At 37.0% G+C, this 26,848-nt stretch overlaps 1 protein-coding gene across 3 annotated transcripts in view; it reads left to right on the top strand.

The window, feature by feature from the left end:
• The first annotated feature begins 11,543 nt into the window (after window positions 1-11,543).
• ZC2HC1A (zinc finger C2HC-type containing 1A) overlaps window positions 11,544-26,848 on the top strand; it is a 60,036-nt gene continuing 44,731 nt past the window's right edge. For all 3 annotated transcript variants that reach the window (XM_059994799.1, XM_059994800.1, XM_059994801.1), the window contains exon 1: window positions 11,544-11,614. In XM_059994799.1, the coding sequence (XP_059850782.1) occupies window positions 11,599-11,614 (16 nt within the window). In that variant the 5' untranslated portion in view covers window positions 11,544-11,598. The remainder of the gene's footprint in view (window positions 11,615-26,848) is intronic.

A 26,848-nucleotide genomic window follows, 5' to 3' on the forward strand; every position in this document is an offset into this window, starting at 1 on the left:
TACATATATATAAATATACGTATATTATTTTTTTACATTCTCTTCCATTATAGGTTATTGTAAGATATTGAGTATAGCTCCCTGTACTATACAATAGGTACTTACTGGTTATCTGTTTTATATATAGTAGTGTGTATATTTTAATCCCGAACTCAGATTATCATACTAAGTGATGTAAACCAGAAAAAGACAAATATATATTGCTTATATGAGGAATCTAAAAAAAAAAAAAAGATACAAATAAGCTTATTTACAAAACAGAAATAGGATCACAGACATAGAAAACAAATTTATGGTTACCAAAGGGGAGGCGGGGAGAGGGATAAATTAGGGATTAATTCAGTGTATTATTCTTTAGACTGGGTTATCATAAATCCACTATATTGTACATGCAGATATTTATGGAAATGGCATACAGGGATTCAAGGAAAAGAGTCTGATTTCCACAAAGTGATCACCATGGAGCATGGGGAAGAGACCCAGCACCAGGGATAAAGTTAATAATTCAGCAGAACTATGTCATTGGAGTCAGATATGACCAAGAAAATATAAAATCTATAAATTGGCAAAACTCTTGGTCTTCCCACAGAAAAGAGTGTTCAATTTAAATAAATTTCCAAAGGACAAATTGACTTCAAATAGGTCAATTCTGTTCTAAAACTGTGTAAACACTGTGGTGCTGCTGCAATTTTTAGACAGACTTCACAGAATTAGTGAGCAAAGTGCTCAGTATTCAGTTGGAGCACAAGAAGTAATTTTGAAATTTCTTTCTGTTTTTGTCCCTAAGGAAACACTATAAAGTGTTTGCTATGAAGATGCTTCATTCTGTGTAAAGGAAACAAATTTTAAAAATCCCAACGAAAACAAAATGTCCCTTTTCATTTTTGCATTTCTAAGGTCCATTTGTAAATATTTAAACTTCATTTTAAATTTCAAAATAAATTTTACTTTATATTAAATGTCTTGGCTACATTGGTTCTACCAGGATATCTTTGTAAATGTTTGTTTGATCGCTTAAGGTTGAATCTCATGTTGTAGAAAGGTGGTGAAATTTACCCACCAATCTTGTGATAATTAATTCAGTAAGATCTCATTATCTTTATTTTATAATTTCCCTGATACAAATGGTTTGACTTGTTAATAATCACCAAAACTTTTACTACTTCATATCTTGCCACAGAAACATTTGTAAAAAAACACAATGATTTTAACAATTCACTTCTAAACAGCAACACAAACTAAAGTGTTACTTTGACAACCATATCTCATGTATTATTGAAAATACCATATTTAACTTTATTTTTCATTTCGTAAAATATCTTATTGTTATAAATTACCAAATGCATATTTTTGTTTCCAATGAACTTCTCTGCCAATTTCTGTTTCCTTCCATTAGAATTTCCATCCTTTTAATCCTCCAAACTAGTCATCTTTATTTTCTAATTTGCCTTCAATTCTCATGTCTTACCATAAATTGCTTTTATGATTCAATTTTAGGAGGAAGTTTCCTGAAGAGTCAGAATACTTCTTAATATCTGATAAAGAGATCTTGTAATTTGGTTTATTTCTTCTAAGTTGAGGTAACTTTAACTGTCAGAAAGTCATGGAGTTATGGTTAATCTTCAATTATTATAGCCATTTTATTCTAGTCATTGTAAATTACATTGCCATGCACCTTGTATGTCACATTTTAATTTTTTACTAGTATATCAAAAAAAATGCTGCTATAGACTGAATTGTGTCCCTCCCCCACCCCCAAATTCACATGTTGGAGCTCTAACCCCCCAGTATGACTATATTTGGATGTAGGACCTTTGGGAGGTAATTAAGGTTAAATGAAGTCATAAGAGTGGGGCCCTACCCCAATATTACTTCTGGCCTTATAAGAAGGGAGGAGAGAGAGAGATCTTTTTGTTTCTCCCATGTAAGAACACAACAAGAAGCTGGTGTCTGCAAGCCATAAAAAGTGTATTCACCAGAACTCAACCCTGCAACCACCCTGATCTCTGACTCCAGCCTCCAGAACTGTGAGAAACTAAGTTTCTTTTTTCTATAGTACCTACCCCAACTATGGTATTTTGTTATGGCAGCCTGAGTTGACTAATACAATGCTTATACTGTGGAGTCCCACCAATGGAGTTTTTGAACATTAGCCCAACCGATAATAAAGTGTTTTACATTTTGTTACTTTTTTTTTTTTTTTTTTTTGCTGTACACGGGCCTCTCACTAGCGGCCATGGCTCACGGGCGCAGCCGCTCTGCGGCATGTGGGATCCTCCCGGACCGGGGCACGAACCCATGTCCCCTGCATCGGCAGGTGGACTCTCAACCACTGCGCGACCAGGGAAGCCCCATTTTGTTACTATTTTTCATGGATAATCTACTTAATGTAACCCACTGGTGGCTGGAGTAATTGACAAGGGAAGATTCATAAACTTGTATCCTGGAGAATGATAATATCAAATATTATAAAACCACACCCTTGGATCTACCAACTCTGTTACCAACAATAAACTAAACCATCATCATGTTAGGCTTGGGTCATTTCAGTGTCCTTCCAAAAGATCACTCCACTCACTGTCTCTACCAGAGATAGTCATCTTAAATTATACTTTTAAAAAATGTTTCATCCTGTTCAAAAATCATCAAAGCTGAAGAGCCTTCACTGTCTACAAAATAAATTTCAATCCGAAACCCTCTGTAATCTGGGCCCAATTTTAATTTCCCACATATAATAAATGCTCACTAAATACCTGTCTAATTAATTTTCCATCTTCACCATGTTCTCACTGTCCTCTGAACTTTCCCTTATCATTTCTGCTTTTCTGGCCTTGGTTCATCCTGTGATCAACTCCCTACCCAAAATATCTGTCAGAATCCTACACAACTTAAAAGAACAAATACAAAATCCATTAACTACAATCCATTTTCCAATTCCAAACCATATGAATATTTCTTCCCTATAACTCCTCTGCCTTTTTGACCTAAACTTTTCATTCTAGCATTGTTCGTGTTCTGTGTGCGAGCATATATTCCTAGCAATTTTTTATATCTTATTAACCCCATCTAGATTGTAAACTTCTGTAGGGTTTCCATTCTCAGTATCCATTCTTCTTCATTAATCTTTCCCTAGAAACTCAGCCTGAAATAATCTCTCTACTTTGACTATTTAGTACATATTTTCTATAGCCTTCATTTATCCCTTAAATTATATCCAATATGTTATTTGCTATTAGTCATTTATTATTATTATCTTCACATGTTCTTGCTCAATGAACTAGAATTTAATTTCCTTGAAGTCACAGGCTTTTATGCTTACAATGCCTAGAACTGAACTATGTAATAATTTGTATAAAAAGAGACACAAATTTACAGCCTGAAGGGCAAAGGGCCAGAAGTCAGAAGACCTGGATTCTGGTCCATGGTTTAGCCAACCAACCATCCATGTTGGGCAATCTTTTAATAAATCTTTCTGGGTCTTTCTAGAGTAAAGTGTGGAGAGAGATTAAGATACTTTATAGGTTTATTTTTTTTTAATTGGGCCATAGTTTGCTTCTTTCTATGGTATCCAAATTGAGACACAAAGAGATGAAATATCTACCTCTGAAAAGAGGATGGGAACAAAGGAGAACTCTGACAACTGGAAGGAGCCAATGGGGTATCTGAATAAGGGCAAAGGTTATATAAAGATTTGAATTCTTTCAGAGAATATTCTTGCTTTTACTTTGCTGCTTTCCAGATGTTGGTTACCCAAATACCTGGGTAAGCATAGTGTATTAATCAGGGTTCTCCAGAGAAATAGAACCTATCTATAACTATATCTATATCTATATCTACCTATATCAAGGGAGAAAGAGAAAGAGAGAGAGCTTGATTGATTTTAAGCAATTGGCTCCTGTGGTTGTATAAGCTTGTAAAGTTCAAAAGCTGTAGGTCCTTAGGCTGGAGACCCAGGGTAGAATTTCAGTTTGAGTCCAAAGGCACTCTGCTGACAGAATTCCTTCTTAGAGGAGGTAAGCCTTCAACTGATTGGATGAAGCCCACCCACATTATGGAGAGCAATCTGCTTTACTCAAAGATCACCAATTTAAATGTTAATGTCATCTAGAAAACACCTTCACAGAAATATCTAGAGTAATTTTTGACCTAGCCAAATTGACACATAAAACGTAGACACATAAAACATCAGATGTAGATTCTGTCATTGAAGGAAATAAAGAATAATTCAGATGGCTTCCATTTACTTCATTCCCATTTATTTCATTCCATGGACAGTTTATGAGTCCTCTCTTTCATGACCTGAGACAGAACAGGAATCCAATGCTTTCCCTTTTGTCATTCTCATCAGACTCAGAGTCATTACTTAGAAAAATCAGTTACGCTACAGTAGATGGATCTCAATTTAGAGAATATATTTACATATTCTAACCCTGCCACTTACTCACTCACTATAACTTTGAAAAAGTCACTTACTCTTATGGAATCTGTTTCTTTGACATAAAAATGGAAAGAATAACACCCAACTCAAAGGTAGGTTATGAGGATCACATGAAACTACATGGGAAATGGTCTTCATAGTGACATATTAACCATAACCATTATGCGTTAAATAAAACCTCTCTGCCTACCTAAAAGAACTGTTTTGAAGACCACACCATTCACTCATATCTATTCATATCATTTAGCAAGTATGTACTGAATACCATTGATTGAAATATTAAACCAAGTGTCTCTAAAACAACATCCTACAAAAATGTAGAGAATTATCAAAAGCACTGAATAAATAGTTGGTATTATATATAGTTCTTATCAACTCAATTACTACTGGGCATGGGATGCAGTAACTTTTAATAATAGCACTAGGTCATTAAATTGGCATTACTATTTATCTATAAAGGGATCTTAGGTCAGGTTCCCTATAAGCAAGGATGGAGAGGGAGATTCTTGAGGCAGCGATTTGTTAGAGATGACTCCTCTTGAGTGAAGGAAGCAGGTAGGGCAGTAGGGAAGAAGAAAGGTAAGAAAGGATGTGGTCTTATCTGAAAACTGGCCTCAGCCCATCTCAAGTCAAAGGTTAGGCTGTTGTACCCCAGAGTCAGTCAGTCACTGGCTGTGGGCTGCTCCCTGATGATGAGGCCGTAACCTTTCAGGGGAAGGAAGTAGCTATGGGTTATCAGCCAACATTATTAATTTATTTATTTATTTTTGCTGTGTTGGGTCTTCGTTTCTGTGCAAGGGCTTTCTCTAGTTCTGGGAAGTGGGGGCCACTCTTCATTGCGGTGCGCGGGCCTCTCACTCTCGCAGCCTCTCTTCTTGCGGAGCACAGGCTCCAGAAGCGCAGGCTCAGTAGTTGTAGCTCACAGGCCTAGTTGCTCCGCAGCATGTGGGATCCTCCCAGACCAGGGCTCGAACCCGTGTCCCCTGCATTAGCAGGCAGATTCTCAACCACTGCGCCACCAGGGAAGCCCCCAGGTAACATTATTAATAAGTGGGGCTGGATGCACCTTCCAGTGTAAAGGAGATTTGAGATCAGGGCAACAATAACCTTCACTACAAAGAACCACTGATGTTCATAATAATAACAGATGCACTGCAAAGGTGTTAAGAACTCTCTGAATGCTCTGAACTCTCTGAATCCTTACTGACATCCATACGGTCTTTTTTTTTTTTTTTTTTTTTGCGGTACGCGGGCCTCTCACTGTTGTGGCCTCTCCCGTTGCGGAGCACAGCCTCCGGACGCGCAGGCTCAGCGGCCATGGCTCACGGGCCTAGCCGCTCCGCGGCATGTGGGATCTCCCCAGACCGGGGCACGAATCCGTGTCCCCTGCATCGGCAGGCGACTCTCAACCACTGCGCCACCAGGGAAGCCCCATACGGTCTTTTATAGTATTCAAATGCTCTGAAAACTGCTGTTCCTTGAATTATATGTAAATTAAATTCCTACGAATACTAATATTTTATTATATGTAATTTCTCTTTCTTATGAAAATATACATTTTATTATGTTTTGAAAACAGAGCCAGAGGAGATTCTTATTTCTGTTTTGTTGATTATCTGTCAGCTGCTAAGAAACATAAATGTGAATAGGCTTAAGCAACTCTGTTTCTTGGAAACAGCAAGCAAACAATTGTTGGATTCATATGACAAAAGTAGATCAACAATATACCAAACTTACACTTTTGGTATGCATTCGAAGTAGCAAGTAAGTAAATAGAATAATATACTTTCATCGTAAAACTGTAAAAAGCAACTTTTCTAGAAAGACAGGATTACAAACGTGGGCATTTGTATAAATAGTTAATGGCAGATAATTCTAATAACATGTGTATCCATGATGGAAATTAGAGCTTTAGTTTTTCACTTTTACCTGTTAGTTCTTTAGGCAAAACCAAGTAATCAATTATATTAGTAATTAGCATGTGTTTATGGGGTGAATTCTTATATAGCTGTTTCCATTAAAAGGTAGCTGCAAAAACTATAGTACCTAATACTTGTTTTAAGAAACAGAGCCAAAAAAAAAAAAAAGAAAAAGAAAAGGAAACAGAGCCATAAGGCTTTTAAAATCATAAAGGAGTGCCAAGGTATTCATTTAGTGGATTTATAGTGGTGATAACATCATCAACATTATATAATATTTATATAATATTTAATAGCAATACTATACAGTATTTTAAAGGAAACTCTTTTAAAGCCTGTGAGAAGCTGCTATGATTAATAATAAAGGCGGAAGGACTCAATATTTTTCACTTTTTTTTTTTGTTTTTCTTCCTCCAGGGGAGAAAAGGAGCACCTAAAAACATTTTGCTTTCCTGGCGACAATAGGCAAAATTGGATAAAGCTGGAATTCACAACGTCTCAAAACATTCTGGGCATTGGTTCTTATTTGAATTTTTAGAGTTACCCCATAACATAAAAGACACTAGAAAAAATGTTTTTGTTGTCCTCTCCAGTTTGAATCTAAATTATCTCCATTTTCTTAGGATTTGGTTTGGCTTCACTAACAGAAAAACATGTAAACAAATACCCTCATAATCTAGAGGTGAAGAGAACTTTAATAAAAAATCATAAAGAAAATATATTGATGGACTTGACAAAATTAAAGTTAAGGATTTCTATTCAATGACAGGGATCATAGACAAAGTTATCAGATATTTGACAAACTAGAAAAAGATTTTTAAACTAATCAAAATCAGCAAGAAGTTAATATCTAGAATATACAAGGAATTTAAAAATCCATAACAAAAAGATGAGATCACAATATAAAATATGGATAAAACTAGGCAATTCATTGAAAGGCAAATCTGAATCAGCAAGTTTATGAAGAGATTCCCAACTCGTGATTCCCAGCAGATTGGCAAAAATTAGAGCTAAACCAGGTATTAATGAGATATAGGAAGATGGGCAGTCTTACACGCTGCTGATGGCAGTGTACGCTGGTACAGACACTGCAGAGAACAGTCTGGGCATACTTACTGGAAATGAATATGGCCCAGTAATCCATTCCAGGGATGCATCCCAGAGGAACTTGAGCCCAGGTTCATAAGGGGACAGTCACAAAGATGTTCATTGTAGCAGCCGGTTAGAGGCAGCTGGGTGCCCTTCACTGCAGGAATGAGAAAATAAACTGTGGTGTATGCATATGGTAAAATACTTTTCAGCATTCGGAAGCAATAAACTAGTGTTATATACAGCAGCATAGGTGAATCTCTAAATGAATATTTATTTAAAACCAATTACTCTTATAAGCTGTACCACAACATCTAAGACTTAATAATCCATTGCATATATTGTCCTCTATTGTTCTGTATTATGTCTTGCCCAGGCTTCCTTTACTAGATGTTAACTTCCTAGAGACTAAAGAGACTACTTTGGAGCTTCCTGTTGTGCCTAGAACAGTGTTACATAGGTAGGAGTATCTCAATAAGTATTTGAACTAATAGATTTTCATCTGAGATTTGGAATTGTGGTGGCAAGAGAAAGACAGACGGGATCATAACTGAAGGTTTAAAAAATTCATCCTTTTGCAGCTGGGCATTAGTTTTGAAAGTGGAGGAGAATAGAGGCTCCTTAAGGAATTGGAGTTCTTTCTGGAACTAGAGGAGAAAGAGGTAGAATAATCACTATCACACTGTGAACGGAGTAACCCTCCAATCAATGAAGGCAATAAAGTTTGCTTTAGGATCCTCTCTTTTTCCTTTTCTTAGTGTTTCCTTGTTCAGGACTATCATTATTTTGTCCCTGAACACTTAAAGATTTTGTTTGGCTTCAATCTACAAAATAAAACTAATAAGACCTAACTCAGAATATGGTTCCTCAGTCTAGAACACTTGTTCAGCCCCTTCTCCCCATTTTTAAGGAAAATATGTCTCTTTTGTTTTTGATGAAAACTATAATTTTTGTTATGATTGCCAAATGTATAAATAAATTTTTATATATTAAATTGTGGTGGGTCAGTCCCCTGGAGACTGTGGAGGGAAAAAAATACCTTATAGAGTGGGTTTAGAAAATGAGTTGGTTTTTCACTGAGATTCAGAATCTCATTTAGCTGTGTTCTGAAAATGATTTGAATGAGGGCCAAAGGATGTCTCTGAAAGGGAAAATTGATCTTTGTGTAAGATCCAACAGGAGGTTGGAGCTTTGAAACAAGAAGATATAAGCAGCTTGCTCAGCCCTTTGGAAGGTGCAAATGAGATGTGGATGGGCTCCAGGGAATGGTGGTTGAAGGGAAAGTATTGCAAAGTGTAAAGAATCAGGGATATGATGTAATCAGACAAGCGTGCAATATCTATTTCAGCTACTTAGTAGTTTTGGAATCTGGATCGAGTCAGCAAACATCTCTGAACCTTTCCTTTCTTTTTTGTATGATAGGGAGGTGGGAAGATTTCTAATTCATATTCCTCTATGAATGTTACCATTAGCTAAAAAGATCACTGGAGAGCAAAAGAAAATTATGAACAGATAAAAGCTTAGGAACATAGAGAAGAAACTGAGCTTCATTCATTTTAGTAACTGGATAGTAATGAAATGGGCCTGAAACATAGTAGGTACTCAACAAATATTTGTTGAATGAATGCATCAGAAAAATGGAATAGATCAAGAGGAGGAAAAGCCAGAGGAAAGCATCAAGACCAAAGAGACTCTCAGGTCAGGCATGTAAGAGATAGAGGAAGGAACTTAGGAAGGCAGTAAGAAATTGTCCTCTTCACCCAGGTATCAGGACCAGGAAAAGCTCAAGAAGCCAGGGTAGCTGGAGCATACAAGTGTTGAGAGACCATTACCTGTAGAGATTGACAGGCACATTTTAAAGAATTAAGATTCACAGTAGTAATGCCTACACAAATACACCTTAAACAATGAATCTGAATATTTGGATTTACATTTAAGATAATTAGAAAGCAATGTGAGGAGGAAGGGAAGTGAGGAGTCCCATGAGATCGTCATAGGTATTCAGACAGACTAGAGTTTAAATCCAAGCTACCATTCACTAAAAGTATAAAATATTAGCAAAAAAATTAATCTCTCTGAGACATCTAGAAATCGAAGACTTTAATTCTCAAAAATGAAAATTATAGGGCTTCCCTGGTGGCACAGTGGTTGAGAGTCTGCCTACCGATGCAACACGGGTTCGTGCGTGCCCCGGTCCGGGAAGATCCCACATGCCGCGGAGCGGCTAGGACAGTGAGCCATGGCCGCTGAGCCTGCACGTCCGGAGCCTGTGCTCTGTAACGGTAGAGGCCACAGCAGTGAGAGGCCAGCATACCGCAAAAACAAAAACAAAAAAACAACAAAAAAGAAAATTATAGTATCTACTTGGTAGAGCTGTTTTGAAGAATAAATAAGTGAATATATGAAAAGGACCTAAAACATGCCTAATATGATTTTTTTAATGGTTACTGTTATCCTTATTATTGTTTTTGCTGTTACTATAGCATTTATGCTCAATAGGGTGTGTATCAGCCAACTCCATTTTTTGGCTTGACTTCAAGAATTTGTGATTTGTAAAGTAAATTGTTTATTTTTGGTTTTTCTTCCAAGTGTGCTTTTTTCCTTCTCAGTGCTCTTTTAAAGCACTTCAATGCCCCCACGATTCTCACTTCAGCCTTAGCAGCACCAAGGAGAAAGGACCTTTCCATACTCAGTCCAGGGTGACTAAGTGGCAGGAAAGGCTGTGGGCTGGCCCATTAGGTCTAGGATCTCAGATCTCAGAGGAACAAAAGAGCCAGGGCAGAACCAGGGGTAGGGGAGGTGTTGAGACAGGGCTGTCTCATGATTCCATATAAGAGATGGACTGCACCACATTCAAATATACTTAGATCATCTTCCCAATAAGAGATGGTGCTGCCCTCAAGTGCTTGTTTACTTGTTGATAATGCCATCATTGGAGTGGAGAGCAGAACTCTCGCTTCATAAAGGCTACTGGTTCGTAAGATACATACTTCTAACGGTAGACAAAGTTAGATATGATGCCAAAACTTTGTAACTGAACAGATTAATAAGAAACTTAATATAAGATTTGTTATGGAAATTACATTAATACTGATAACTTGCCGAGAGGTATACTGGAGTTACCTGACGATATGGCTTGCTTATCACTGCTAAATCAAATTTCCAAAGACATTTAGTTCTGGTGAAATGTGTTAGACTGTTAAGCAGAGGTTTTACCTAGTTTTGAAGTTACCTTCATTCCCAAGAGGTTTTCACAGAAACAGGCCTCGTTCTGTCATGTATAGGTTCGTTCCTGCCTTAAACTTCCTGATCAAGCATAGTTTTGATGTTACCTCATCAGCTAGGAGACCTGCATTCTACTTTAGTTCAAGAATGATCAAATCTGGGGCCAGGGGAGGCCAAGAGTAGCTGCAGATGAAGGGAGGGCTGGGTTTCACCTCTTTTTGGCCCAAGCTTTCACGCTGAGGAAATTGTTTCTAAGTACTGAGAGAAATCTCAGTTCTACAATCCCAGTTAGAAAGTATGGTTTCTGTAGGAAAAAGGTCCCTTAACTCATAAATCTGTGTGTAAAGATAAAGTCTAGGGAATACACTCAGATAAAGTGTGACAATAGCGGGTAACAGAGAGGGTGCTGCTCAGGAGTGTGTAGGACGTGGGCTCTGCTTGTTTGCTTCAAGTCCTCAGAGAGGGACAGACGGGAATTCAGAACTGCACTGACTGAGGGACTGCGGACGGGAACCCTGAGGTGCTGAGATATTCTAAACAGGAGGATAAGGCGTGAAGAAAACAAGGCAGGAATCGAACAAAGGCGCCGTGGGACAGCAGGAGGCAAACCGAACCGCTCTAGGATTACTCGGAGGACTACCTCCAAAGCCTAGCGCCGAGAGCCAGCTGTGCAGCGGCAGCGGGAGAAACTCCACCCCGAGGCTCCGCCCCTCAGAAGCTCCGCCCCTTCATCTCCGGACCAATAGGCGCTCGGAATATTAGCGGGTGGGAGGCGCGGCCGGGTTGCTATAGCCCGAGCTGCGCGGCGGCGGCGGCGGCGGCGGCGGCGGCGGCGGCGGCGGCGGCGGCGGCGGCGGCGGCGGCGGCGGCGGCGGCGGCGGCGGCGTGCTGTTGGAGGAGTCTGGCGGAACTCGAGGCGGTGGCGCCATGGAGTCACTGGAAGGTGAGGAGGTGAAGGGATGCGGGCCGGGCGTCTGAGGGTGGGGTGGCTGGCAGGAGGGGCTGCCCTGGACCTCGGTACCGGGGAGGCCAGGGCAGGTCCGGAGAGATGGACCCCGCCGCTCCTCGGAGGCCCGGGGAACAGGCGGGCGCCCTGCAGCCCCAGCGCGGTCGAGTTAATGATCCTCAGGCTGCCCCTCCTCAAACAGTCTTCACCTGATGCTTCCCCACCCCGGGCCTGATGCTGGTAAACGCCTGCAAATCCCTTCCTACCATTTTCTGGTCTTGCCTGACTCCCAGAGGGTCCTGTTGGTAATCACAGCCTCCGGCCAGATTTTATTTTCCTTGCAAAGTGGACTCTCCGTTAATGTCTACGGCCTCCCCACCGCCAGCCTTTGCTGGAGGCCCGTGGTGTGTCTCCAGCCTCGAGCTTCTGATACTTTTCTTGGCCACTTCCCTTGGTTTCCCTAGGTAACCGTTTTTCCATTTCTACAGCATCTTCTGTGGGAGCGATGCCAAGAGCATCTCCCAAGGAAGTGTCATTGATCAGCTTTAGAGCCGGGACAATAGATTAACCGCAGGATTTAAGGGTTTATTCACGAGGACTCTGTAAGGAAGAGCCAGCATTGATTCGTTATCTTTAGATTTATCTTTGTGCTGTAACCACGACTCCACATTTTGCTTTGTTCCCAATTCTTTCACTTCTCTATTCTCTTTACCCATTTTATCTTGTGTAATACAGCATTCGCTTAAAAACAACAAAGGGGGGAAGAAAACCCAGCTGGCATTAGCAACAACAGTGTCAAAATTCCTTTTCAAATTGTGGTCAATCCTTCTGGTGAAGAATAAGCCTGCAGAATAAGCCTGCAGAATTGCCAGATCCTATTGTCTTGATTTAGCCTTGATTTTTTTTCGCCTCTTAATTTACATAGATTCAGGTGGAATTAATAAACAGAGGCACTGAGTCCTGTGTATTGTTGCACGCTAGAGAGCAAATTGTTTCAGGTTGTGTTATGAAAGGAAAAGTAATAACTGATGACTGTTTACAGTGACCTAGGGTCACCAAAAAACAAATGCAATAATGAGTGTGATAGTATTTCATGCTTTTGCTCCTAGGCGAAGCTCTCATAGTAAACACCTTGAGGATGATAGATAATCAAGAATTCTGATGATTTTTCCACTTGTGAGCTGCTGCAGTATACTACGACAAATGAAGTTCTTGTTCTTTGCTTGTTTAATTTTAGGCAGATCACTCAAGTTTCCATGAAATAGGAATTGTAATGAAAGTATTCCTTACTCAAGATACTTTTGTTTAGAGAACTCCTGGAGGCAGCTTTTATTTTATTTTTTTTTTAATAAATTTTCAAACGTGGTATTATAGCATAGTGGGTAGGATCATGGGTCCTGGAATTCTCATGAAATTATCATAATATACATAAAGTGCTTTAGAATAGTTGTTTTTCTGCAGATTTCTATTATTTTATTCAACATTTATAATTGAGGCAAAGATCTTCATCTGATTTTTCATTTATGTATTCTAAGCATCTAAAACAGTGTCTGACACAAAGTAGGTATTCAGTAAATATTTCTTGTTAGATAAATGACTTTATCTATGAGAGGCTCTGGGGATGCAGAAAAAAATAAAAATTCAAAGCCCTGTTCTCATGGAGCCTACGTTTTAGGGAATCTCATATTTTAGCAGTGCTAAGACATTACTATTGAAATCTTACCAAGGATGCTTTTAAAACATAATGAAAACCTATTATAATACTCAATTACATGGGTGGAGGAAAACATGAATTCTGGTTTAATATGGTATGTTATCGCGGGCGTGTTTTAGGGGGCCAGCTTGTGATGTTTCATGTTAAAGGGTACTTGTTCTTTACTCATTTTTTTTTTTAAACAAAATAAGTTGCTGTCATTAACTATGATGTGTTTAATTGTAATGAATTAGGTTAAAATATATGAAATTATTCTTGTAGGGCAAAACAGTTGAATATTGGTAACTTCAAATAGTAATGAAATAAAATTTTTTATTTTAATAAAATAAAAGCTCTAAGAGTCTTTTGTTGAAGTTAGTGCCTTTCTTTTACTCCTTTTTTAAAATTAGTCCTTGTTAGGTCATACTTTATAAAGATGAACTTTGGGTCTCAGGGTTACCATTCATTCATTCATTCATCTATGCCTTCGTTTAATAAACAGTGATACATTGGTACAGTGATAGTTAAGATAGTTCTTCCCTATTGGAAATTAAAACCTAGCACTTTGAAGGTGTCTAATGAACATTATATTACAGTAGAAAATCTTTAAGAGTTTGCTTAATATATATCATAGTAATTGAGCAAATATTGTACTGCTTGGCATTAGACCCATGTTTTTAGTTGAAGCTAGTTAGCAGACTAATCTTGATTGTAAAACCAGAAAATATATGGACCCCTGAAAAATTTTATTGAAGATTATCATACTCTTTATTTTTAAAATAACTTGCATGTAGATCATATATCGCTTACATTATTTTTGGTCTTTCTGGGACTTTTATATTTTCTGGATTGTCAGGAGTTGAGCTGTTAGGTTGAACACTATTTCAAAATAAAATATTAAATTATTGCTCATGATTTTGTATACTCTGTATCTGACCACTTCTGCATTGTGTGTGCAATTAGAGTAAAGCCTTTAATTCCTTTTCACCTAAAGCTCGTGCCCTATAGGTATGTCTAAAGGCAGTAGACATATTTCTAGATTTGGGAGAGTTCAGTCTCTCATAAGCTTTTCATCTGTAAAATGGAGAGATGAAAAACCCTAAGCAGATTTTATCCATATTATTTTCATTCCTTTCATAATATCTTAATAAGCAGTTATTAACAAATATGACAGAGATCAAGCTGCCTATTCCTCTTTTGGACTGCTAAAATTAGTAGATCTTAGTGTACTGCCCTCTAAAACTTGATTAGAAGTCTGATTGTTCTTTTCTAATGTAGCTCTTGATGTAGTTGAAGACAGCCATGCTGTCCCATTAGGGTTTTTTGTTTTGTTTTTCCCTAATCTAAGCAATGATTTAACTGAATAATTCTTCATCTTTATTAATTTATCTAGATTCATTTTTTGTGTGTGTGCTGAATCTGATGCTAGGTTATTTTAATAGTCAACATATTGGACAGGTCTGTGTTTGGATTCTTGCTTTGTTTTGTTTTGTTTTTAGCTCTGTGATTTGGTTAATCTGAACCTCAGTTTCCTCAGCTATAAAAAATGGAGCTACTAAATACCAATCTACCTGAACTATATTAAGAATTTAATGATGAAAACATGTATAAAGCATTTGGCAAGCCGCCTAGTACATAGGAGGCCCCCTCCTGTACTTGTTTGTTGGATGGATAAAATCACAGGACATGTGTTAGGACCTTGAGAGTGGTTCAGTATAGGTAAACATAGCAGGCTTGGAAGGGACTGTGGGCAATCTCACTAGATAATTATGGCAGCAGGATAGATTGGGGAAGGGAGAGGCTGGAAATACATATATGTGATAAGGATTTGAAGTAAGGCAAAAGTAGCAGAAATTAAAAGGGGTATAGATTTAGAAGATATTTCTGAGATGGAAAGATGAAATAGAACTGCTCGAAGTGAGAGGGAAAAGGAATCAAAGATAAAGCAGCTTTCTAGCTTGGACTTAAGAGTTAACATTAAGATCTTTAACCAAGAGAAAGACAAGTTTGGAAGATGAGGTAATGATTTTGGCTTTAGAAGTATTGTGTTTGTATGGTACTTGGGGCATATCTGGTGGAAAAATTTTATAGCTACTTGTAAATATCTATCTGGAGTTTTTAGTTTAGTAGTCATCAGCATATAAGTGACAGCAAGTGGATGTGTTTGCCCAGGAAAGCTATATTTAACAAAACAAAGAAAATTGTGAGGGACTGATGCTTTAGGGTTGAGCAAGAAAGGAAGTTGGAGTGGGGAACGGTCTTTACAAAGGTTTAAAATTGTCAAGAAAGGGAATTGGGGGAGAACAAATATTTACTGAGTAATGAATATGCTAGAAAAAGCCTATAGCACCTGGTATTCCTGGAGATCTAAGTAGTAAGTAGGTCAAACTCTGCTTAGTTGTGAAATATGAAAAACTTGGGCTTAGGAGAGAGAAATACCATTGAAGCCAAGAGAGAAAGGACTTTAAAGGCAGAAGGGATTGATCAGCAGAGCCTCATGATGTAGAAAGATCCAGTAAGGTGACGATTCAAAAGAGCGCTTTCAGTTTGACAATTAATAGGTTAACAGTGATCAGTTGCCTCTGTTTCTTAAGGTCTTTAATGCCTCATTTTTTTTTTTTAGCAGTGAGTCTAAATTACTTTGTTTTCAAATTTCTTCAAACATGAAGGAATTTGAGTCTATGCATTGTTCCCTGAATATAAACTCAGTTGGTTTAATATAAAATGTTAAATGTGAAGTATTCTCGTTTCCATGCTTTCTAGATAGTATGTAATTTCAGTTTAAAATTTCTCTCTGATTCAGAGGTTATTTATGAGAGTGTTCCTTAACTTCCAAAATGTTAAGATTTTTTTTTTTGTTAAGATGTTTTTAGTCATTAGTTTTTATTTACTTTTAATTTTGTGTGTTCTATGAGTAGTCTACCTTTCAAAAAGTTTTAAAAAGTTTTCTTTGTGGTCAAATACACCATCAGTTTCTCCATGTTTTATAGTCATACAAAAATGCACACTCTGAATTGGTAGGAAACAAAGTACATATAATTTTTTAAAATAAATTTATTTATTTATTTTATTGTTGTCTGTTTTGGGTCTTCGTTGCTGCTCGCGAGCTTTCTCTAGTTGTGGTGAGCAGAGGCTACTCTTCGTTGTGGTGCGTGGGCTTCTCATCTCGTTGCAGAGCACGGGCTCTAGGTGCGCAGGCTTCAGTAGTTGTGGCTCGCGGGCTCTAGAGCACATAATGCCTCCTTATTAAAGAAGCTTTCAGTGATCATACCCACTTCTCAAACACACACATAACAAAATATATAAAATGTCAGGTAGTGAAAAAAAGTGATTTTTTTTTTCCCCCAAAGAATAGAAACTCCATAAGATCAGGATCTTTGTTTTTTTATCACTGTTTGCCTAACTCCTAGAACAGTTCCTGTCTCATGCTAGGTGCTCCATAAATACTTGTTGAATCAACAAATGGGTCTATTTTAATATAGTGTTTAATCCTGTTAAAGCTTGCCTGCAGTTCAGATAGGGGGAGAATGAGAGGTAGAGAGGAGCTAGTCAGTAAATGTAAGCCAGTGTTTCAAAAAATATGATACTTGGGGCATCAGTCCTAAATACCTTTTAGGGGCAGAAAGAATTTCTGTTGGGGAAATAACAGCATACTAAATCTTTCTCTGTCTTTTTTTTTTAAGACTGAGGAAGTTCTGTTCTAAGAAAACCTGTTTGTTTAATTTAGCATTTTCCAAACATTTGACCATGAGCAAAGGATTTAAGGGTGCTTGGTAGAAGTAGTGGACATGACTAGTCAGGTTCAGACTGGATAGGAAGGGAAGTGCAGTCAAGAATGGGTTATCAAGAAAATGCAAGTCACTCTGAGATCAAGAAAGTGATTTAGAGGTAGATGGTAGAAGCCTGTGGTTCCGGAAGGAGCTTGTGTATTTTAAGAGTCCAGAGGTGGATCATTCTAAGTTGTTTTAGCAGTGGTTGTTTTATGCTGAACTGGAGTGCAGGCCACTGAAGTGGAGTGGAGGGTGAAGGATGTGTGCTGAGTAGGTTAAGCATGAATGTTGAAACGTTGAAATCTAGGATGTGCTGAAAAGGAATATCTTGTGAGATATTAGAGATTGCTGACCTGGAAGTAATTCGGTTTTAAAAAAGGATTGTAGGAAGAAAGTAGTAAAACAGGTGCTGTGTACTTCAAAAGAGAGGTTTGTTGAGTTTTAAAGGTTGGTTTCAGATAAGCAGTGACCAGTGGTGAAGGAATAGACATGAAACACAGAGCCCAGAATTGTTCTTGATTTCCAAGATTTTTCTTTTGGAAATGTTCTCTACTATTTCTTAAATATATACATTTTTAGAATGTCATAACTATTTTAGATAAGAGCAAATTATTTCACATCACCTGTATAATAGTATTATATAAAGATACCATTTTAAGTCTTATTATCGTGCAGATTTTGAAATTACTCAATACAGTAACTCATAACAGAATCAACAGTATGTACAGGATAAATTTTGTAAGGAGAGGTTGGCTTCTTTAAAGTTTTAGAATATTAAATACTTATTCACTTGGTTCTGTCTATCAGTTTGAATGCTTCTTTCAACAGTGAATATCATCTCTCTCTACTGTATTTATATAAGCTGCACAATTCTCTAACATTCGCCACTCAGGAGAAAGTAGTGGAGTTTGCCTGTACGCCCTGGAGAATAGTATTTTTTATTTCATTGGTTGTGAAACATTTTTATATATAACATCTCAGTTGACCCTTTTAAATTTTAAGGTAGATTGAGCGGACGTTATCTTCATTTAACAGATGTTAAACTTCAGGCTACCTATATGATTAGTCATACATTTTCTTGTAGTTCATATAGTGAAAACTTTTCCAACAAGGAGAGAGACATCATGTTCTTTGCTATAGGTCCTCGCAGATTCTCAGTTCTATATATAGACAAGTGGAAGTGATTTCCTCAGCATCCTGCACACTACCTGAAACATTCATTCTACTGTCCACAATTGGTCAATTGGTTTAATCATTCTTATGTGTGACCAACTTTTTTCTTTTTAATATAACATCAGTAAGGGAGGTGTCTTATCATCATTTACTTTTCTTATTAATGTGGTCTTAAGGTAGATTTTATTAAATAAGTATGCTATATTTATTATGGCATAATAGAGGTAGAAGCGGGCCACATAGTTCATTTAATCTAACTTTCTTATTTTATGCAAGAGGAATGTGAACCTTAGGTTAAATATCTTGCCCAGCAAGTCATAGCTCTAAGTGACAGAGCTGGGACGTGAACTTAGATAGTATGAGACAAATTCCAGTGCCTTTTCTACGACACTCTCGTGTCTTTTAATGAATGCCATTAGAACAAAATGTGGTGGTGTGACTCTAAACCCTAAGCTGCTTATCATTACCTGTCGGTAGAAGTTCTTTTCAGGGGATGTTGATACCAACACACATGATATATTTTGTGGATTATAGGGCTATACTCTATAAGAGGAAACTGTAAATTTATTTATTTATTTTATTTTGAATAAAGTAATAACTTAAAAAATTTTTTTTTGTGATAATTGTTTTTAAATGTTTTCTCTTTAATGCTGTTTTCTCTTTTTTATGCCTTGTAGTGATAATAATTTTCTTTTCCTTTAAAGACAGTCTGAACATGTTTGATGACTTGTAGGAATTAATCCCAGGAGTTGGATTTTATTTTATGTTAGTATTCTAGTTGCTGTTATATTAAGTTTTAAGCTTTTGTATTAAAAAAAAAAAAGGAAGATGATTGGGCTCTTAGGTATAGTGAAGAAGTAAATCATGTAGACTGTTGGCTTTATGAAGCAAAGATTGTGTGACTCCACCCTTGTGTCTCTGTTACTTGGTACATGCTTGGCAAGTATTGATAGTAGGTACTCAAGTAGACACTCACATTATTTCCATGTGTTGAATTGATTTTTCTCAATAGTTAATTTTTTATAAGATTTTGCTTTGTTTTCTATTTAACAAGGAAATACTGAAATATACTTTTAAGCAAGTAACATAGTGGTACTTTTCAACATTTTATATGGATACATTTTTAAATTATTGTTTGGAATTTAAAGGAAGACATGAAAACTAAATAGGCAAGCCTAATAGATTATGCAGTATGTGGTATCACTTTGACAGTCGTTATGAAGACATTCTAATCTTCATATACCTAATGGATTCCATCCAGCAACTGCTTCAACTTTTTGGATAGTTAATGGAATTAAGTGATCCAGATAAATGAAGCTGCTTTGCTCTCTCTCCCTAAATAACCTCGTCTTTGCTATTGGAAAACACAAATCAGGCAGATCTTAGTTTTGCTTTTGTAGTGTTCACAGCTTACCTGCCACCATACAGACTTTGACCTCCATCTATCTACCACTGAAATAGTGCAGTAGAGTACTTGGAGAATGAGAGAACAAAACAATTCTTCTGTTACTGTTTGATTGCGTTCCCACCAATGTCTTTTTTGATTCTCCTGATAAGTTTTCTGTGGACTCACTAAATGCCTTGGAACAACACATTACATGAAGTCCATAATCGTACTTTTTTCATGAGTTTGTTACTTCTGAAAGAAAATGTTTTTTTACTTTCATATGATAAAAGAATTTTAACAGAAATTCAGCAGAAGATATAAGGATATCATTTTTGTCGTTTTTATGAAAATTACAGGTATGGAAATAAATTTAGGTGTGATGTTTGGCTGGATAATAAAATGACAAATTGACTTAGTTATGTAGGATTCCCAAAGAATGTAGTTTGTGTGTGTGTACATGTGATGAAATTTGTTCAGTGCAAGTACATGATAGATGCATTAACTTCTGATTTTGTAAAAGTTGCAGCTACTTCTTCCTTATTTAATCAGTTGTGCCGATAAGGTCAGATTATCTCAATTTGTTGGTCCAGTGAATCTTAACATAATATTATATGTATAAATTAATGAACAATTCACATAATGCATAGTAACTAGGTGATCTTTTACTTAAAACCTAATACTTCTGTTGTCGGGGAGGACAACATTCTTTTTATTCTAGACTCCCTAATCATATCAGGAAGCCACCTCACTGATCTCCAGGGTTATTTCTTACTTTTTTTTTTTTTTTAGTTTAAAAAAATGTTGTATTGTGGAAAAATAGACATAAAATTTACCATTTTAACCATTTTTAAGTGTACAATTCAGTGGTATTTAGTACATTCACATTGTTGTGCAAATATCATCACTATCCATCCCCAGAACATTTTCATCATCCCAAATTGTAGCACCTGGTTTTTTTGTTTGCTTTTTTTTTTTTAAACATCTTTATTGGAGTATAATTGCTTTACAATGCTGTGTTAGTTTCTGCTTTATAACAAAGTGAATCAGTTATACATATACATATGTTCCCATATCTCTTCCCTCTTGCGTCTCCTTCCCTCCCACCCTCCCTATCCCACCCATCTAGGTGGTCACAAAGCACCGAGCTGATCTCCCTGTGCTGTGCGGCTGCTTCCCACTAGCTATCTACCTTACGTTAGGTAGTGTGTATATGTCCATGCCGCTCTCTCGCTTTGTCACAGCTTACCCTTCCCCCTCCCCATATCCTCAAGTCCATTCTGTAGTAGGTCTGTGTCTTTATTCCTGTCTTACCCCTAGGTTCTTCATGACATTTTTTTCCCTTAAATTCCATATATATGTGTTAGCATACGGTATTTGTCTTTCTCTTTCTGACTTACTTCACTCTGTATGACAGACTCTAGGTCTATCCACCTCATTACAAATAGCTCAATTTCATTACTTTTTATGGCTGAGTAATATTCCATTGTATATATGTGCCACATCTTCTTTATTCATTCATCTGATGATGGACACTTAGGTTGTTTCCATCTCCGGGCTATTGTAAATAGAGCTGCAATGAACATTTTGGTACATGACTCTTTTTGAAGTATGGTTTTCTCAGAGTATATGCCCAGTAGTGGGATTGCTGGGTCATATGGTAGTTCTATTTGTAGTTTTTTAAGGAACCTCCATACTGTTCTCCATAGTGGCTGAACCAATTCACATTGCCACCAGCAGTGCAAGAGTGTTCGCTTTTCTCCACACCCTCTCCAACATTTATTGTTTCTAGATTTTTTGATGATGGCCATTCTGACTGGTGTGAGATGATATCTCATTGTAGTTTTGATTTGCATTTCTCTAATGATTAGTGATGTTGAGCATTCTTTCATGTGTTTGTCGGCAGTCTGTATATCTTCTTTGGAGAAATGTCAATATAGGTCTTCTGCCCATTTCTGGATTGGGTTGTTTGTTTTTTTGTTATTGAGCTGCTTATAAATTTTGGAGATTAATCCTTTGTCACTTGCTTCATTTGCAAATATTTTCTCCTATTCTGAGGGTTGTCTTTTGGTCTTGTTTATGGTGTCCTTTGCTGTGCAAAAGCTTTGAAGTTTCATTAGGTCCCATTTGTTTATTTTTGTTTTTATTTCCATTTCTCTAGGAGGTGAGTCAAAAGGATCTTGCTGTGATTTATGTCATAGTGTTCTGCCTATGTTTTCCTCTAAGAGTTTGATAGTTTCTGGCCTTACAGTTAGGTCTTTAATCCATTTTGAGTTTATTTTTGTGTATGGTGTTAGGGAGTGATCTAATCTCATACTTTTACATGTACCTGTCCAGTTTTCCCAGCACCACTTATTGAAGAGGCTGTCCTTTCTCCACTGTACATTCCTGCCTCCTTTATCAAAGATAAATTGACCATATGTGTGTGGGTTTATCTCTAGGCTTTCTATCCTGTTCCATTGATCTATCTTTCTGTTTTTGTGCCAGTACCATACTGTCTTGATTACTGTAGCTTTGTAGTATCGTCTGAAGTCAGGGAGCCTGATTCCTCCAGCTCTGTTTTTCGTTCTCAAGATTGCTTTGGCTATTCGGGGTCTTTTGTGTTTCCATGCAAATTGTAAAATTTTTTGTTCTAGTTCTGTGAAAAATGCCAGTGGTAGTTTGATAGGGATTGCATTGAATCTGTAGATTGCTTTGGGTAGTAGAGTCATTTTCACAATGTTGATTCTTCCAATCCCAGAACATGGTATATCTCTCCATCTATTTGTATCATCTTTAATTTCTTTCATCAGTGTCTTGTAATTTTCTGCATACAGGTCTTTTGTCTCCTTAGGTAGGTTTATTCCTAGATATTTTATTCTTTTTGTTGCAATGGTAAATGGGAGTGTTTTCTTGACTTCACTTTCAGATTTTTCATCATTAGTGTATGGGAATGCCAGAGATTTCTGTGCATTAATTTTGTATCCTGCTACTTTACCAAATTCATTGATTAGCTCTAGTAGTTTTCTGGTAGCATCTTTAGGATTCTCTATGTATAGTATCATGTCATCTGCAAACAGTAGCACCTGTTTTTATCTTATTTTTTTCTTCCAGTTGTATATATATAATTGACATAGAGCACTGTGTAAGGTTTACAGCATACTGATTTGATTTATATACATCATGAAATGATTACCACAATAAATTTATTGAATATCCATCATCTTATACAGATACAAAATAAAAGGAAAAAAAACATTGTTTTCCTTGTGATGAGAAGCTCCTAGGAGCCAATCTCTTAACTTTATATACAACATAGAACAGTGTTAATTATGTTTATCATATTGTACATTACATCTCTAGTACTTGTTTATCTCATTACTGGAAATTTGTACCTTTTGATGATGTTTGTCCAGTTTCCCATCCTCCCCCCCGCCCACCCCGTGTAGCCACAAATCTGATCTCTTTTTCTATGAGTTTGTTTAGGAAGTATATTTGACTACAAAACTATTTTTGTTCCTGGTACACAATTTAGTAATTTGATGCTTCTCTACATTTCAAAATGATCACCATGATAAGTCTAGTTATCATCTGTCACCATGCAAAGATATTACATTATTATTGATTATATTTTCCACACTGTACATTTCATACCTGTGACTCATTTATTTTGTAACTGGAAGTTTGTTTGTCTTAATCTCCCTCACCTATTTCCTCCCCCCCCCACCAACCCCTCTCCCTTGGCAACTACCTGTTTGTTCTTTGTGTCTATGACTGTGTTTCTGTTTTAAGTTTGTTCATTTGTTTTTTAAATTCCACATATAAGTGAAATTATACAGTATTTGTCTTTCTCTGTCTTACTTCACGTAGCATAATACCCTCTAGTTCCATCCATTTTGTCACAAATGATAAGATTTCATTTTTTAGGGCTGAGTAGTATTCGTGTGTGCGTGTGTGCGTGTGCGCGCACGTGTGTCATTTTCTTTATCCATTCCTCTCTGGATGAGCACTGATTCAGTCAATGCTCATATATTTTTCTAGGAATTTGTCCATATCTTCTAACTTGTCCATTTTATTGGCATATAATTGTTCATGGTAATCTCTTATGATCCTTTGTATTTGCATGGTATTAAGTGTAACTTCACTTCCATTTCTGATTTTTTTTCAATTTGAGCCCTCTCTCTTTTTTTCTTGATGAGTTTAGCTGAAGTTTTATCAATTTTGTTTAGCTTTTCAAGGAACCAGCTCTTATTTTAATTGACATTTTCTATTATTTTTAGTCTCTATTTTATTTCTGCTGTATTCTTTATGATTTCTTCTATTAAGTTTGGGTTTTGTTTGTTCTTCTTTCTCTAGTTCCTTTAGGTATAAGGATAGGTTGTTTATTTGAGATTTTTCCTGTTTCCTGAGGTAGGTTTGTATTGCTATAAACTTCCCTCTTAGAACTGCTTTTGCTGAAACCTATAGATTTTGGATCATCGAGTTTTTCATTTTCATTTGTCTCCAGTTATTTTTTTGATTTCTTCTTTGATTTCTTCAGTGACCCATTGGTTGTTTAGTTCCACATGTTTATGGGGTTTTTTGCAGTTTTTTTTCCTTGTAGTTGATTTCTGGTGTCATAGCATGTGCCTGAAAAGTTTCTTGATATGATTTCAGTCTTCTCAAATTCACTGAGACTTGTTTTATGACCTACCATGTGATCTATACTGGAGAATGTTCCATGTGCACTTGAAAAGAATGTGTATTCTGATGCTTTTGGATGGAATATTCTATATTTATTAAGACCATCTGGTCTAATGTGTTGTTTAAGGGTAGTGTTTCCGTATTGATTTTCTCTCTGGACGATCTGTTCATTGATGTAAGTGGGGTGTTAAAGCCCCCTACTGTTATTGTGTTGCTGTCCATTTCTCCCTTTTTTTGTTAATATTTGCTTTATGTCTTTAGGTGCATCTATGTTGAGTGCATATATATTTACAATTGTTATAGCTTTTTCTTGGATTGATCCCTTTATTATTAGGTAAAGTCCTACTTTGTCTCTTGTTACAGTCATTGTTTTAAAGTCTACTTTGTCCAATATAAGTATTGCTACCTTGGTTTCTTTTAAATTTCCGTTTGCATGGAATACCTTTGTCCATTCCCTCACTTTCAGTCTGTGTGTTCCTTTAGATCTGGACTGAATCTCTTGATTAGCATATATACAAGTCCTGTTTTTGTATCCATTGAGCCACCCTATGTCTTTTGATTGGAGCACTCTGTGTCCATATACATTTTAAGTGTAATTGTTGATAGGTATGTACTTATTGCCATTTTTTTAATTGTTTTCAGGTTTAGTTTGTAGTTTTGTTGTTGTTGTTATTCCTTCTTCTTTTGCTCTCATTCCTTGTGATTTGATGACTGTCTTTAATATTATGTTTAGATTTCTTTCAGTTTTTTGTGTTTGTATCCATTACAGATTTTTAGTTTGGTTACCAGAGGTTTATATATAGCAATCAATATATATGTGATTATTTTAAGTTGATGTGATGTCCTCTTAAGTTTGAATGTATTTTAACAACCCTGAGTTTTTACTCCCCTTCTATGTTTAATGTTTTTGACATCATAGTCTACATCTTTTGGGTATTTCTTAACTACTTATTTTGTGTATAGAAGATTTTACTAGTTTTGTCTTTTAACCTTTCTACTAGCTTTATAAGTGGTTGGTCTACTACCTTTACAGTGTATTTGCTTTTACCAATGAGATTTTTCCTTTGGTAACTTTCATATTTCTAGTTGTGGCTTTTTCTTTTTCACTTAGAGAAGTGCCTTTTCATTTCTTGTAAAGCTGGTTTTGTGGTACTGAACTTTTTTAGCTTTTAATATTTAAAATTTCTTTATTTAATTTTATTTTTGGCTGTGTTGGGTCTTGCTGCGCACGGGCTTTTCTCTAGTCACTGTAAGCAGGGGCTACTCTTATTCGTGGTGCGTAGGCTTCTCATTGCAGTGCCTTCTCTTGTTGCGGAGCATGGGCTCTAGGTGCACGGGCTTCAGTAGTTGTGGCTTGCGGGCTCTAGAGCACAGACTAAGCAGTTGTGGCACACAGGCTTAGTTGCTCCGTGGCATGTGGGATCTTACTGGCCGAGGGCTCAAACCCATGTCCTCTGCATTGGCAGGTGGATTCTTAACCATTGTGCCACCAGGGAAACCCCTTTTTAGCTTTTGCTTGTCTGCAAGACTCTTTATCTTATCTTTCTGAATGATAGCTTTGCTGGGTAGAGTATTCTTGGTTGTAGGTTTTTTCCTTTCATCACTTTAAATGTATCATGATATTCCCTTCTGGTCTGCAGGGTTTCTACTGAAAAGTCAGCTGATAGACTTATGGAAGTTCCCTTGTATGTAACTAGTTGCTTTGCCCTTGCTGCTTTTAATACTCTGTCTTTAATTTTAGCCATTTTAATTATGATGTTTTTTGGTGTGGTTGGTTTTGGGTAGATCCTGTTTGTAACTGTCTGTGCTTCCTGGACTTGTATATCTGTTTCCTTTCCTAGGTTAGGGAAGTTTTCAGCCATTATGTCTTCAAATATGTTTTCTGCCTCCCCTTTTCCTTTTGGAACCCCTATAATGCAAATGTTAGCATGCTTAGTGTTGTCTCAAAGGTCCCTTGAACTGTCCTCATTTTTTTTTTTTTTCAGTACGCGGGCCTCTCACTGCTGTGGCTTCTCCCGTTGCGGAGCACAGGCTCCGGACGCGCAGGCTCAGCGGCCGTGACTCACGGGCCCAGCCGCTCCGCGGCATGTGGGATCTTCCCAGACTGGGGCACGAATCCGTGTCCCCTAAATCGGCAGGTGGACTCTCAACCACTGTGCCACCAGGGAAGCCCTGTCCTCATTTTTTAAAATCTTTTTTTTTCTCTTCAGCTTGAGTGATTTCTACTACTGTCTTCCAGCTTGCTGATCCATTCCTCCATATCATCTAATCTACTGTTGATTCCTTCTAGTATGTTTTTATTTCACTTATTGTTGTCTTCAGCTCTGTTTTGTTCTTCTTTATATTTTACAACTCTTTGTTAGCTTCTTACTGTGTTTTTCCATTCTTCTCCGAAGTTCTTTGAGCATTTTTATGATCATTACCTTGAACTCTTTATTGGGTAAGTTCCTTAGTTCCACTTCAATTCTGGTGTTTTATCTTATTCCTTTGTTTGGAACAAATTCTTCTGTCACCTCATTTGCCTAACTTGCTGTTTTTATTTCTGTGTA

This window comes from Delphinus delphis, chromosome 17, assembly GCF_949987515.2.
Source record: "Delphinus delphis chromosome 17, mDelDel1.2, whole genome shotgun sequence".
Taxonomy (NCBI): Eukaryota; Metazoa; Chordata; class Mammalia; order Artiodactyla; family Delphinidae; genus Delphinus; species Delphinus delphis.